Source organism: Phacochoerus africanus, chromosome 4, assembly GCF_016906955.1.
Source record: "Phacochoerus africanus isolate WHEZ1 chromosome 4, ROS_Pafr_v1, whole genome shotgun sequence".
Taxonomy (NCBI): domain Eukaryota; kingdom Metazoa; phylum Chordata; class Mammalia; order Artiodactyla; family Suidae; genus Phacochoerus; species Phacochoerus africanus.
The window spans coordinates 135,006,478-135,022,541 of NC_062547.1; the positions used below are offsets into that span (position 1 = coordinate 135,006,478).

The 16,064-nt window shown below is 38.8% G+C and overlaps 1 protein-coding gene across 1 annotated transcript in view; it reads right to left on the reverse strand.

Annotated features, from left to right (window-relative positions):
• KIF3A (kinesin family member 3A) overlaps positions 1–16,064 on the reverse strand; it is a 70,326-nt gene that overhangs the window by 30,157 nt on the left and 24,105 nt on the right. Inside the window, 1 exon segment of the mRNA XM_047778601.1 lies at positions 2,736–2,841. Within this exon segment, the coding sequence (XP_047634557.1) occupies positions 2,736–2,841 (106 nt within the window).

Below are 16,064 nucleotides of genomic sequence, written 5' to 3' on the forward strand. Positions count from 1 at the left end.
ATGCCTGCTTGTGTATCAACGCATGTGCATAAAAGAGTATTTATTACAGTATTGATCATAACAGCAAGACTGAAAACAACCCAAAGTTATCAATAAAAGATTGGTTAAAAAATTAGGTAGATCCATCCAACAAGACAATATATAGTTACTTTAAAACACTTATATATGTACTAGTACGTGTTAATGTGAAATGATCTCCAAGATAATATTGCTTTCTGTTTTTTAGTTTTTTTAGGGCCACAGGTTCAGCATACATAAATTCCCAGGCTAGGGATCAAATGGGAGCTGCAGCTGCCGGCCTACAACACAACCACAGCAATGCCAGATCCGAGACACATCTGCAACTTACACCACAGCTCACGGCAATGCCGGATCCTTAAACCCACTGAGCAGGGTCAGGGATCAAACCCACATCCTCATGGACACTAGTCGGGTTTGTTTTCACTAAGCCACAATGGGAACTCCTCCAAAATAATATTGACTAAATAAAATTATTTCTATACTATACAAAACAGATACTAATTTTACATTTGTAAATGTACAGCAGCTTTATTGTCATATCTTTACTGTAATATCTTTATTGTAAATGTATGGTAGCTTTATTGTCATATCTTCCTCCTCTGCTATTTTCCTCTTGATACTTACGTTATTATATTTCAAGATACTACAGTTTGTATTTTCAGGACAAACTTTTCCACTTGGATATTTGTACTAAATGTTTAATTCTTGAACTCAATCTATTTATTAATTAAGAGTGTTTTCCTCTCTGCCATTTTAGACCTTTAAATCCCTTCATCTTTCTTTCATTTTATTTCTCTCATTAGAATTTTTCCTTTTCCTTGAAAAAAAAATCTCACATACCAAGTTAAATTAATTCCTGCGTAATTAATGGAAGGTTTTATTTACTATTGTGAGTGGAATCTTATGTTAAAATTTTTAATTAAATGGGCAATAATATGAAAATATTCCTGATATAAAAAATTCAAAAATACAAACATACAAAAAAACAAGACAAAAGCTCCCTATACTCTTTTCCCTCAACCTTATTTCCCTTTCATTTAAGGTAACCACTGTTAAATACCCTTTCACTTCGTATTTCACCTACACACATGCTGACACACAAATACATAATATCCAAATACACAGGTTAATAATTTGGCTTTTTTACACATGGAAGTGGGATGATGCAAAGAAAGCAAATTAGCTTTCTTTTTCACTTAGCAATATATCTAGCTAAGTCTTTCAGGCTTCTGCATGTAGACTTCTTTTTTTTTTTAAACAACTTCATTATAGTCCATAGTATTTTTGTACCATAATTTATATAACTGATGTTTTAATGACAGTTATTTAGATTGTGCCAAACTTTTGCTATTACAAATTATGCTGCAATATAGTATTTTTTGTACAACTAAAAATATTTTTCTAGAATACATATGTAGAAATAGAAACAGTGAGTCAAAGGAATGGATTCTTAAAATTTCAACAGATATAGTTATACTGCCCTTAAAAGAGGCGGTAAACTTTCATCACCATTGTCATTTCTTTAGAGCCTCACCAATCTGGATATCTTTTCATTAAAACTGATGGGTAAAACATCTCCTGAGGTTGATTTAATATGCATTTTCCTGAATACCTGTGAAGTTTAATATCCTTTCATACGCTTACTGCTGTGAATAGTTCTGTGAACATGTTCATATACATATATCTTTTGCTCATTTTCCTGTTAAAATTTTGGTCTTTTTCTATTATTTCCTTTGTAAAAATGAAATTATTTTTTAAAACTTTTGTTTCATTTCCTTGAGTCTGCTTTTAATGTAGTCATAAAAACATTAAAAATGTTTATTTTGGGAGTTCCTGCTGTGGAGCAGCGGAAACGAATCCAACTAGGAACCATGAGGTTGCGGGTTCGATCCCTGGCCTCGATCAGTGGGTTAAGGATCTGGCGTTGCCGTGAGCTAAGCCAGATTGCAGGTTGCAGGTTGTAGGCTGCAGATGCAGCTCAGATCTGGCGTGGCTGTGGCGAAGGCCGGCAGCTGCAGCTCCGATTAGACACCCTAGCCTGGGAACCTCCACATGCCACAGGGACAGCCCTAAAAAACAAAAAGAAAAAAAAATGCTTATTTTGTGTTTTTATCTTTTGCCTCTCGTCTCTAAGTGCTGTTAGCAACATCATTAGTACTAGACCTGTGGCATCAGCAATACTGCCGAAGCTTTTTATTTAGAAAAAACTTGATTTGTTTCACTTTTCTTGTCAATAAAGGGGAGGCTTTATAGTGCCTGGTCAATACTGACTAATAGAAAATACTCAAATACTCACTCTGCCACTTATCAAGTAGTATATTACCTTGGACAAGTTACCTTAACCCTCAGTTTCCTCAATCATAACATAGGAATTTAATACTTCACAGTTCATTTTGGAATTAGATCATTGCTTATACAGCATTTGCACAAGCACTTGCCACATAGTAAGTGCTCAATAAACTACAGCTAACAGGAAACAGCAATATGGGTCTCAAAGATATAGATAGCATTACTACTAAGAAGCAAAATGTCAGTCAGCATGGAAAGCAATCTTTTGTTCATACATGCTTTCCACATAGTAAACAATCAAAGAGAAAGGGTTTTCAAGAAACCTAAAAATCCAATATTTACAAGGCAAAGTGCATAGCAGTTTTGCTTCTAAACCACTCTACTCCACTCACAAATGTTTAATCACAATTAAGCACGACACTTACGATTTTTGTGGCCCAGTGTCATGATTCTATCCATATCATCAGCATTGTTTACCACATAAGCTGATAAATCTTTAATATAAACTCCAACATCAGGTCTTTCTTTAACCTAAAAAAATAATAATAAGATTTTACATATATATCCGTAATTCTTCTACAGTTACTTATTGAATATCTACTATGTGTTGTACACTATGCTAGATATTGAGGATACACTGATGAACAAGGCAGACATAGTTTCTACACATGTGGAGGAGACAATCCATAGAGAGAACAAATGAATAATTACACACAAAATTATTTTATTTCAATTGTTACAACGCCATGAAGAAAAAAATATAGGAAATTATGAGAATACATTATATAGAGAGAGAGACTTAAGTTAGTGAAATGGGGACAGGATAAATTTCCCCAAAATGATGTTTAAGCTAAGACTAGATAGGAGGGAGCCAATTCTGCTGGAATAGGAGGAAAAGAGTATGTACAAGAATCCGGAAATGGGGAAAAAAAAAAGAAAAAAACACTGGGTACTAGCTAAAATAAAAAACAATCGCACAGGAGTTCCCTTGTGGTATAAGAGGTTAAGGATCCAGCACCATCACTACAGCAGCTCAGGTTGCTGCTGTGGCTTGAGTTTGATCCTTGTCCCAGAAACTTCCACATGCCACTTCCCGCCAAACAAACAGTCAGAAAACAACCAGACAAATAAAAGCCAGGGAAAGAGTAGAGGACAAAAGGGAAACAGGTGGAATATTTGGCTATAGATGTAGGCAGAGATAAGACTAAGCATAGTTATTGGTCTTTATCTTAAGAGCAATCTGCAGCCACTTGAGGATGAAAGTTGCATGAAATAATCAGCTCTGTAGTATTGATGTAAAAATATTACCTTTCTGTGAGTAACTTTATGAGAACTTTCACCAAATTTGAAGGATGCATGTAGAATATTTTTATCTAAATTACTATCTGTAAAATACGAATAGAAATACCAAATTCACTTTGTAAGGTGCTAGAAGTCACCTCCATAAATCAACAGACGTGAAACTGAAGCTTAAGATACCAGCAGGACAAGCCATTCCATAGGTAATAAAACCTCACAGACAAAGATGACAGACAAAAGTTTAAAAAACAATACCAGAATAGAGATTAAAAACAATAGGAAAAAAAATCAAAACCTACGGCTAGATCTTTGAAAGGGTAAACAAAACTGACAAACCTCTGGCCAGGCTCACCAAGAAATGCAAAAGAAGCCAAATAAACAAAATAAGAAATAAAAAATGAGAAACGTCAACTGTTAGCACAGAAATACAAAAAAAAAAAAATTTAGAGAATACTATGAACAATTATATGACAACAAACTGTACAACCCAGAAGAAATGGTTTTTAGAAGAACACAGGTCATCAGAACTGAATCAAGGAGTTCCTGTCGTGGCGCAGTGGTTAACGAATCTGACTAGGAACCATGAGGTTGCGGGTTCGGTCCCTGCCCTTGCTCAGTGGGTTAACGATCCGGCATTGCCGTGAGCTGTGTGTAGGTTGCAGACGCGGCTTGGATCCTGCTTTGCTGTGGCTCTGGCGTAGGCTGGTGGCCACAGCTCCGATTAGACCCCTAGCCTGGGAACCTCCATATGCCGCAGGAACAGCCCAAGAAATAGCAAAAAGACACACACACACAAAAAAAGAACTGAATCAAGAAGAAATAGCTTGAATAAACCAAACATTAGAAATGAAGTAGAATCTATAATTTAAAAAATTAAAAAAAAAAAAACCTCCCTACAACAAAGTCCAGGACCAGATGGCTTCACAGACAAATTCTACCAAACAAGCAAAAGAAAGACGAGTTTTACCAATCCTTCTCACACTCTTTCAAAAGACTGAAGAGGAGGGAACAACTACTAAAGACAGTCTATGAAGCCACCATCACTCTGACACCAAAACCAGAAAAAGATATGACCAAAAAAGAAACTAGATGCCACAATGAGGTCCTACTGTACAGCAGAGGGAACCACATCCAATCTCCTAGGACAGAACATGATGGAAGACTGTATGAGCAAAAGAATGTGTATACATATATATGTGTGTGTGTGTGTCTGGATCACTATATGGTATAGCATAAACTGACACAACACTCTAAATCAACTGTACTTTAATAGAAAATATGTAAATAAAGAAAACTAGAGGCTAATATCTTTGATGAATATTGATGTGAAAATTCTCAATAAAATATTAGCAAGCTGAATCTGAAGAACACAATAAAAAGTCACACACGGAGTTTCCATTGTGGCTCAGTGGAATGAATCTGACTAGTATCCATGAGGATGCAGGTTCGATCCCTGGCTTTGCTCAGTAAGTTAAAGGATCTGGCATTGCTGTGAGCTATGGTGTATGTCACAGACTTGGCTCAGATCTGGCATTGCTGTAGCTGTGGAGTAGGCCAGTGGCTACAGCTCCAATTCGACCCGTAGCCTGGGAACCTCCACATGCCACGGGTGCGGCCCTAAAAACACAAAAGGGGGGGGGCGGGTTAACATACTATCCATCCCAAGTTCACAAGGATGGCTCAATATATGCAAATCAATCAATGTGATATACCACATTAACAAAAGCAAAGACAAAACCACATGATCATCTCAAAAGATGCAGAAAAAGCATTGACAACATCCAACATCCATTCATGATAAAAACTCCTACCAAAGTGGGTACAGAGGAAATATAGCTCAACGTAATAAAAGCTATTTATGACAAACCCAGTGCCAATATAAGATTCAATGGTGAAAAGCTGAAAGCCTTTTCACTAAAATCTGGAACAAGAGACAAGGATGCCCACTCTTACCACTTCTATTTAACATAATATTAGTAGTCCTAGCCATAGCAATCAGAAAGAAAAAAGTATCCCAACCGGAAAGGAAAAAACAAAATTGTAATTACATGCAGATGACATGATCCTACACATAGAAAACCCTAAAAACACCATGCAAAAACTATGAGAACTGATAAACTAATTCAACAAAGTAGCAGGATGCAAGATTAACATACAGAAGGTGGTTGCATTTCTTTACACTAACAATGGAAATATCAGAAAGGGAATGTAAAAATAAATACCATTTATAATTGCACCCCCCAAAAAATTATATAGGAATAAACCTGACCAAGGAGGTGAAAGATGTATGTGCTAAAACTATAAAACATTAATAAAAAATTTAAAAAGGGTTCAAAAATAGAAAGCTATCCCATGCTCTTGGACTGGAAGAATAAGTTTTTTTATTAAAATTGCCATACTATCCACAGCAATCTACAAACACTGGCAATCCCTATCAAATTATTCATGACATTTTTCATAGAACTAGAACAAATAATCCTAAAATTTATATGGAACCTTTATAAAAGATCTATAATTGCCAAAGCAATCCTAAGGAAAAAGAACAATGCTGGAAACTTACCCTCCTGGACTTTAGACAATAGAACAAGCTACAGTAATCATACCAGTATGGTACTGGCACAAAAACAGATATATGGATCAATGGAACAGAATACAGAGCCCAGAAATAAACCCACCTACACCTAGAGTCAATTAATCTTTGACAAAGGAAGCAAAGGGGCAAAAATATATAATGGGAAAAAGACCCTCTCTTCACCAAGGGGTGCTGGGAAAGCTGGACAGATGCATGTAAATAAATGAAGTTAGAACACACCCTCACACCATACACAAAAATAAACTTGAAATGGCTCAAAGATTTAAACATAAGACAGGACACCATAAAACTCCCAGAAGAGATCACAGGCAAAACATTCTCTGACATCAATCATATCAACGTTTTCTTAGGTCAGTCTCCTAAGGCAATAGAAGTAAAAACAAATATTAACAAATAGGAACTAATCAAATTTACAAGTTTTTGCACAGCAAAGAAACAATAAATAAAAGGAAATGACAACCTACTGAATGGAAGAAAATATTTGCAAATGACGTGACTGACAAAGGCTTAATTTTCAAAATATACAAACAGCTCATACAACTCAACAACAACGAAACCCAATTGAAAAATGGGCAGATTTAAATAGACGTTTCTCCAAAAAAGACATACAGATAGTCAATAGGCACATTGAAAGATGCTCAAAATCACTAATTATTAGAGAAATGCAAATCAAAACTACAATGAGGTAACACATCACGGCAGTTCAAAGAGCCATCACTAAAAGTCTGCAGATTAAGGCTCTGGTATTGTCACTGCTGTGGCTCTGATTGCTGCTGTGGTGTGGGATCAAACCCTGGTCCAGGCATGACACGGGTATGACAAAATCATAAATAAGAAATTAAAAGTCGGAGTTCCCGCCGTGGCTCAGTGGTTGACGAATCCGACTAGGAACCATGGGTTTCGGGTTCGATCCCTGGCCTTGCTCAGTGGCTACAGCTCTGATTAGACCCCCTACCCTGGGAACCTCCATATGCCACGGGAATGGCTCAAGAAAGGGCAAAAAGACAAAAAATAAATAAATAAATAAATAACTATTTTAAAAAAAGAAATTAAAAGTCTACAAATAACAAATGCTGGAGAGGGGGTGGAGAAAAGGGAACCCTCTTGTACTGTTGGTGGGAATGTACACTGGTACAGCCACTATGGAAAACAGTACAGAAGTTCCTCAAAAAAACTAAAAACAGAATTAACATATTATCCAGCAATTCCAGTCCTGTGAATATATCCAGATAAAACTACAATTTCAAAAAGATACATGCGCCCCATCTTCACTGCAACACTATTCACAACAGCCAAGACCTGGAAACAACCTATATGTCCATAACGGATGAATGGATTAAGAAGATGTGCTCCACATACACAATGGAACACTACTCAGCCATAAAAGAGAACGATTAATAATGCCATTTGCAGCAACATGAATGCCACTAGAGCTTCTCACTGAAGTGAAGTCAGAAAGAAAAAGACAAACACCATATGATTATCACTTATATGTGGAATCTAAAATATGGCACAGATGAACCTATCGATGGACCAGAAACAGACTCACAGACATGGAGAACAGACTTGTGGTTGCCAAGAGGGAATCTGGGGTTAACAGATGCAAACTATTACATTTAGAGTGGTTAGGCAGTGAGGTCCTGCTGTGATCACTTGTGACAGAACATGATGGAAGATAGTATGAGAAAAAGAATGTGTGTGTATGTATGAATGACTGGGTCACTTCGCTGTACAGCAGAAATTGACCAAACACTGTAATTGAACTATAATTAAATTTTTTCATTTTTTTAATTAAAAAAAAAAGCAGAGACAAAAGTCACAAAGTCACTAAATTCCACGTGTTTGTTTTAAATCCAATTAGAGGTTTGGGCTTTTTTTGGTTTCTTTGGAGGGAGGGGTCTCTTTTACAAGATACATCTATACATCTAGAAAAAGTTACTCTTTTTCTCATGAGATAAACGTTAAGCCCTAATTTTACTAGTAGTAAGGTGTTGGTCTTGCCCAGCAGCTGCCTGAGCATTTTTGTCTAAGGGACAACCCACGCACTTGCTGCTAGCCAGACCCTGCCAGCCCCTGGTACAGTGATCCCCCGGTAAAGGAAACAAGGCTCTGGTCCTGGTCTGCAAGATGGTCTCTGGTAAGTGGCGCGACTGCGCGTTAGCTGACACCAGGGCATTCTTCACCACTGAGTTACCGAGACCGGAATTTCACTTTTTGTAGGGGGAAGACACAAAACTTGGTCATCTGGTATTGAGCAGAGTACTGCTTTAACTGGACCTTCTCTTTTGGGTGGCGGCATCCCTTGACCATCTGGCACTGCTCGTTATAACATGAGAAACTCCTTGTCAGAGCAAGGCTCATCTGCACCCCCTCTTCGAAGAGCAGATAGGAAACTTTCCATTCAAGTGCTAGGAAACTATGACCCTGAGAAGACACCAGATACCGATCTCCCAGTCTGTTTCTGGCCATGTCAGTTTTGTGAAAGAATAATGGGTAATAAAAACTCTGTTCCATCTGTCGTCCCGCAAGATGTTATTTTATGAAGTTGGGAGATCTTCAGCCATGCTCCCATGGAAACGAAGAAAATAAAACTCTGCTGTAAAACCACACGGCCCTTAGGCTCTGATGAACAATGATCCCTCAACGGTTCTTTAGACTGTAACACCAAGAGTCAACAAGAACTGTTTCGTAAAAGGGAAAGAAAATGGGATAAAATTCCTTATGTACAGGCTTTTATTCTATTGCATCAAAGTTAATCTTTGGGAAATGGTTTGACTTTTATCTTAGGTGTGCATATAAGTGTCTTGGCACATGAATTCGAATCCTGTTTTCCATCTCTGGTTTTGAAACTCGTTAGGTGATCCTGGCCCTAGTTTGAGGCAAGACCCCCACCAGGAGGAGAAAAAGGAAGGGAAAGAATTAATCCTTTTCACAGATACCATGTATTGATCTCAGCTTCATTACAGAGAGTCCTGGTAACTCAAATATGGTCTAGACATTCCTGGAAACTAACCGCTTATATTTAGTGGAGAGTCTGACTCAGAACTGGCAAGTTCATGTAGATATAAGGCACATGAACATGAGTGAGTGATATACATTATTGTCTATTACTGTTATTTATGAAACCTTTTCAAAATTTGGGTGAAAACGCTATCAAAGAATTTTTTCCATAAAAACACAAATTTAATTTGTATTAACAAATAGTTCACAGTACCAAAACAACAGATCTCAAACAGGGCTGGTTACTCCCCTGCCCAGAACAGTATAGAAATTTGTGGGCGAGGAGGGGAGAGATTAAGATGGCAGAGGAGTAAGATGTGGTACCCACCTTCTCCCACAAACACATACACACACAAAAGGCTACATGTACAATGATTCACAGGGAACATCTACCGAACACTGGCAGATAAACCTATAAAAGGGTAGAACAAAGAAGAAAAAAGAGAGAGAGAAAGGAATCAGGGCAGTACCAGCACTCCTGAGAGGGGCGCTGTGAAAGAGGAAAGGAATCTGCACCCTGGGAAGCCACCTAACTGATGGGCAGATCAGAAGGACCTCAAAGCCTCAGAGAAAAGCCCAACAGCTGGACGGAGGAGGGCAAAGCAGTGAGAGAGCAGCACAGACTGTCAGTACCACTGCCCCAGACACCACAGCCTGAGACATTTGGGCAGGGGCTGGGCACTGAGACTCAGGCTCCAGAGGTCAGTTCCAGGGAGAGGACTAGGGTTGGCTGTGTGGAGACAGCCTGAGGGGCTGGGGAGCAGTGTGCCAATGGTTGGGGAGTAGTGCGCCACAGCCAAGGGAACCCAAGAGGAGGTCTGGTCCCATAGGAGAAGCAAGGCACCATTCTTGGGGAGGGCAAGAGGAGGTGGGGGGACTGCCATAGGACTATCTATCACTGAGCAGATGCTTGGAGGGTGGGGCTATGGGTGCAAGAGCACCAGCTACCAGTGGTGGCACCTCTCCTGCTTGGGCTAAGCATGATGGGGCGCTTCCTGCGGTACAGGTGGCAGGGGCAAACCACAGCAGTTATCTCTGACTCCAGAGGTGGGTGTGGTCCACCAATACCAGGGGTCTGTGAACAGGCAGCACCTGCAGCCCCAGTCACCTCAGAGGTTGGCACAGAGGAGGGTGCTGCAACCGAGCACCACTGTTATTGCTCTTACTCTCCTGGAAATGCACATGCCCTACAGCTGCTGATGTCAAACCCTCTGGGCACCACCTACACCTGACTGAGGGTCACTGCTACTTCCCAGGCCCCTGCAATGAGGAACAACCTGCACTACCTTCCCATGCGTCCTTGCCACTGTCAAAGGCCCAGCAATCAGGCACCGGCTACTAGCCCTGTCCACTGCCTCCACGACCTGGACGCATGCACAGCACCCTATCAAAGTGATAGCAGCCTGCACACATTGAGCAAAGACACAGCAAGCAGCCAAACCAAAAGCAGCACCATGCCAAAAATAAATAGTAAGCTCTCACAAAATACTCAGGGACACTCTCACATATAAATAGCCCTCCAAGACAATAGCTGTTTTCCCTAAATTCACAGAATAAGAAAAATATAAACAAAATGAAGAAGCTCAGGAACCACTCAAGTCTACAAATAACAAATGCTGGAGATGGTGTGGAGAAAACGGAACCTTCCTACACCACTGGTGGGAATGTAAATTCGTACAATCACTATGGAAAGCAGTATAGAGGTAACTCAGAAAACTAAATAAAGAACTACCCCATGATCCAACAATCCCACTCCTGGGCATATATCTGGACAAAACTTCATTGAAAAAGATACATGCATGGCTATGTTCATTGCAGCACTATTCACAATAGCCAAGACATGGAAACAACCTAAATGTCCATTGACAGATGAATGGATTAAGAAGATGTGGTATACATACACAATGGAATACTACTCAGCCATAACAAAGAACAAAATAGGAGTTTCCATCTCAGCACAGCAGAAACAAATCTGACTAGTATCCATGAGGATGCGGGTTCCATCCTGGTATCACTCAGTGGGTTAAGGGTCCGGTGTTGCTGTGAGCTGTGGTGTAGGTCACAGACATGGCTTGGATCCCGAGTTGCTGTGACTATGGCACAGGCCAGCAACTGTAGCTCTGATTCAACTCCTAGCCTGGGAACTTCCATATGTTGCAGGTGCAGACCTAAAAAAAAACAAAAAACAAAAAAAAAAACCCATAATAATGCCATTTGCAGCAACATGGATGGAAGTAATATAGAAAGATTGCCACAATCCACTGTTCAGTGAAAAAAGCAAACTGCAGTGGGGGCGGCAGGAGAGGAGTAGTCTTTTCAATAATAGTGATAAGTCAACCGGATATCCATATGCAAAGGAGTGAACTTGGGCCTCTACCTCACATGCTATATATAAAATGAACTAGAGATAAATAAAAGACCTAAATATAGGAGCTAAAACTATAAAACTCTTAGTGAAAAAAAGGCATAAATCTTCATGACCTTGGATGAAGCAACATCTTAGATAAAATATCAACAAGCACAAGCAACAAAAGTAAATACAGATAAATCAGACATGATCAAAATTTTAAACTTTTATGCTTCAAAGGACATCAAGAAAGTGAACCCTGACACCTATGGTCAATTAATCTTTGACAAGGGAGGCAAGAACATCAAATGGGAAAGTCTATTCAGCAAGCATTGCTGGGAAACCTGGACAGCTGCATGCAAAGCAGTGAAACTAGAACACACCCTCACACCATGCACAAAAATAAACTCCAAATGGCTGAAAGACTTAAATGTAAGACAGGACACCATCAAACTCCTAGAAGAAAACATAGGCAAAACACTCTCTGACATCAACCTCATGAATATTTTCTCAGGTCAGTCTCCCAAAGCAATCGAAATTAGAGCAAAAATAAACCCATGGGACCTCATCAAACTGAAAAGCTTTTGCACAGCAAAGGAAACCCAAAAGAAAACAAAAAGACAACTTACAGAATGGGAGAAAACAGTTTCAAATGATGCAACCGACAAGGGCTTAATCTCTAGAATATATAAACAACTCATACAACCCAACAGCAAAAAAGCCAGTCACTCAATGGAAAAATGGGCAAAAGACCTGAATAGACTGTTCTCCAAGAAGATATACAGATGGCCAACAAACACAGGAAAAAATGCTCAACATCGCTGATTACAAGAGAAATGCAAATCAAAACTACCATGAGATACCACCTCACACCAGTCAGAATGGCCATCATTAATAAATCCACAAATAACAAGTGCTGGAGGGGCTGTGGAGAAAAGGGAACCCTCCTGCACTGTTGGTGGGAATGTCAACTGGTACAGCCACTATGGAGAACAGTTTGGAGGTACCTTAGAAACCTATACATAGAACTTCCATATGACCCCGCAATCCCACTCTTGGGCATGTATCCGGACAAAACTCTACTTAAAAGAGACAAGTGCACCCGCATGTTCATTGCAGCACTATTCACAATAGCCAGGACATGGAAACAACCCAAATGTCCATCGACAGAGGAGTGGATTCGGAAGAGGTGGTACATATACACAATGGAATACTACTCAGCCATAAAAAAGAATGACATAATCCACTTGCAGCAACATGGATGGAGCTAGAGAATCTCATACTGAGTGAAATGAGCCAGAAAGACAAAGACAAATATCATATGATATCACTTATAACTGGAATCTAATATCCAGCACAAATGAACATCTCAGAAAAGAAAATCATGGACTTGGAGAAGAGACTTGTGGCTGCCTGATGGGAGGGGGAGGGAGTGGGAGGGATCGGGAGCTTGGGCTTATCAGACACAACTTAGAATAGATTTACAAGGAGATCCTGCTGAATAGCATTGAGAACTTTGTCTAGATACTCATGTTGCAACAGAAGAAAGGCTGGGGGAAAAATGTAATTGTAATGTATACATGTAAGGATAACCTGACCCCCTTGCTGTACAGTGGGAAAATAAAATTATAAAAAAAAGAAAAAAAAAGAAAGTGAAAAGACAACCCACAGATGGGAGAGTAGTTTTGTCAATTACCTATTAACAAACCTGTACCTAAAATAGATTAAGAATTATTACAACTCAATAACAAAAAGACAAAGACCCAATTAAAAATGAGCAATAGATCTGAACTGAAATTTCTCCAAAAAATAAATATAAATGGTGTGACAAGATATTCAATGTAATTAGCCATCAGGAAAATGGAAATCAAGCCCACAATGAGATACCCTTTTACCACTAAAATGGTGACAATAACAAGTGCTGACGAGGATGTGGAGAGATTAAACACCTCATACATCGCTGCCAGGAATGTAAAATGATACAGCCTCTTGGAAAAACAGTCTAGCAGTTCCTCAAATGATTAAAAATAGAGTTACCACATTATCTAGCAAATGCATTCACTGATATACAACCAGGAGAACTGAAAAAAATCTATGGATCAAAGATACTGCAGGTTCAATTCCAGACCACTGCAATAGAGCAAGTCATATGAATTTTTTGGTTTCTCAGTGTGTATAAAAGCTATCTTTATACTGTGGTCTACTAAGTGTGCAATAGCATTATGTCTAAAAAAATGTATGTACCTTAATTTAAAAATACTTTATTTCTAAAAAATGCTGACCATTATCTGAGCCTTCAGCGAGTCACAAACTTTGAGCTGGTGGGAGGTGTGAAATATTGCAAAAATTACCAAAATGTGACAGAGAGATATGAAGTAATAAGCACACTACTGGAAAAACGGTGCTGAACAGACTTGTTCAATGTAAAGTTGCCACAAACCTTCACTCTGAAAAAACACATTATGTATAAAACCATAATCTAGTAGCACAATAAAACAGGTGTCCCTATAGTCACACAAAAATCTGTACAAGAATGTTCAGAGCAGTATTATTTCTAACAGACAAAAAGAAGAAACAACTCAAATGTTCCACTGATGAAAGAATCAAATACAATGTCATATCATTCAGTAAAAACGTCGTATCATTCAGCAAAAAAAGAAATGAAATACCAATACATGCTACAATATGCCTGTGCCATGAAAAGTTATGCTAAGTGAAAAAAGCTAGTCCAAAGGGCCACATACTGTGTTATACCCTTATATGATATATCCAATTGGGCAAATCTGTAGAGACAAAAAGTAGATTAATGACTACCTAGGACTGTGGAAACAGGTGGAGTGGGGTTGTGGGGGTGATAGCTAAGGGGTATGGGCTTCTTGGGGGTATAAAGGAATTCTAAAACTAGTTGTGGTGACAGTATCAAAAGACACTGAACTGTATATTCTAAATGGATGAAGTGTATGGTATGTGAGTTATATATCAATAAAGCTGTAAAAATAAAAAAGAAATGAAATACTGATTCATGCTACAACTTGCACAAATCCTGGAAACATTATACTAAGTGAAAGAAGTCAGACATATAAGACAAAAATTCTATGATTCTATTTAAATGAAATGTCCAGAATAGGCAAATGCATAGACAGACAGTGAACTACTGGTTACCAGGAGTGGGGGAGAAAGGGGAACGAGGAGTGACTCCTAATGGTCAATGAGTTTCTTTTCTGAGTAACAAAATGTTCTAATTAGATAGTAGTGATGGCTGCATAGCTTTGTGAAGATACTAAGAATCATTAACTTGTACACTTTAAAAAGATATTATGTTATGTGAATTATATCTCGATTTTAAAAATGAATGTGAAGCAGCTATACCTGTCAGTTAAAAGCATTATGTACCAATTTACAAATTTCGTGATTATCTGACATTTATGCAAATAATCTCACAATTGCCCTTTTCTAAGATGCAGGATGAAAATAGTCTTTAGTACCAACCTATTATCCAAAAGTATAGAAACTAGAGTTTCTCAATCACAAAGTTTAGTTTTTTGGAGTTCCCGTCATGGCTCAGTGGTTAACAAATCCGACTAGGAACCATGAGGTTGCTGGTTCAGTCCCTGGCCTCACTCAATGGGTTAAAGATCCAGCACTGCCATGAGCTGTGGTGTAGGTTGCAGACGTGGCTCAGATCCCAAGTTGCTGTGGCTCTGGCATAGGCCCACAGCTACAGCTCTGATTAGACCCCTAGCCTAGGAATCTCCATATGCTATAGGTACAGCCCTAGAAAAGACCAAAAAAAAAAAAAAAAAAAGACAAAATAAATAAATTAATAAAGTAGAGTTTTTCCTTTAGGTAAAAGAAAGACTGAAATCACAAGTATCTGTGACTACATTCAGTTAGTCTTAATACCTGTATTTTGACACTTTAAATGTTTGACTTAAATTCTGAAGTACTCTTGAGCATTCATACCAGAAAATGACAACTTTGCATAAAAATCTATGTGAATGTTTACAGTGGCTTTACCAATAAGTGCCCCAAACTGTAAACAGTGCAGACGAATTTCAACAGATGAATGGTTAAATACACTATGCAACGCTACTCAGTAACAAAAGGAATGAACTATGGATACAAGAAACAGCTTGGATGAATCTCTAGGGTGTCATGCCAAGTGAAAAATACAATTCTGAAAGGTTACATATTGTGTGGTTATATTTTCCTAATATTTCTGAAATGACCAAACTGAAGAATTGGAAAGGAGATGAGCAGTTGCCAGGGGTTGGGGCTGGGAACAAAGGGTAGTGGTCACAAAAGAGACAGATGTGGTTAGAAAAAGGCAGCACGGGCATCTTTGAGATGTAACTGTTCAGTACCCTGATGTGGCTGCAGATACACCGATCTACCCATGTGATAAAATGGTATTCGACACAAGTCAATGTAAGAAAAACTGGGGGCATCTGAAGAAGATCTGTGGACTGTATCAAGGTCAGCATTATGGTCGTGGTAATGCATTACGGCTTTGTA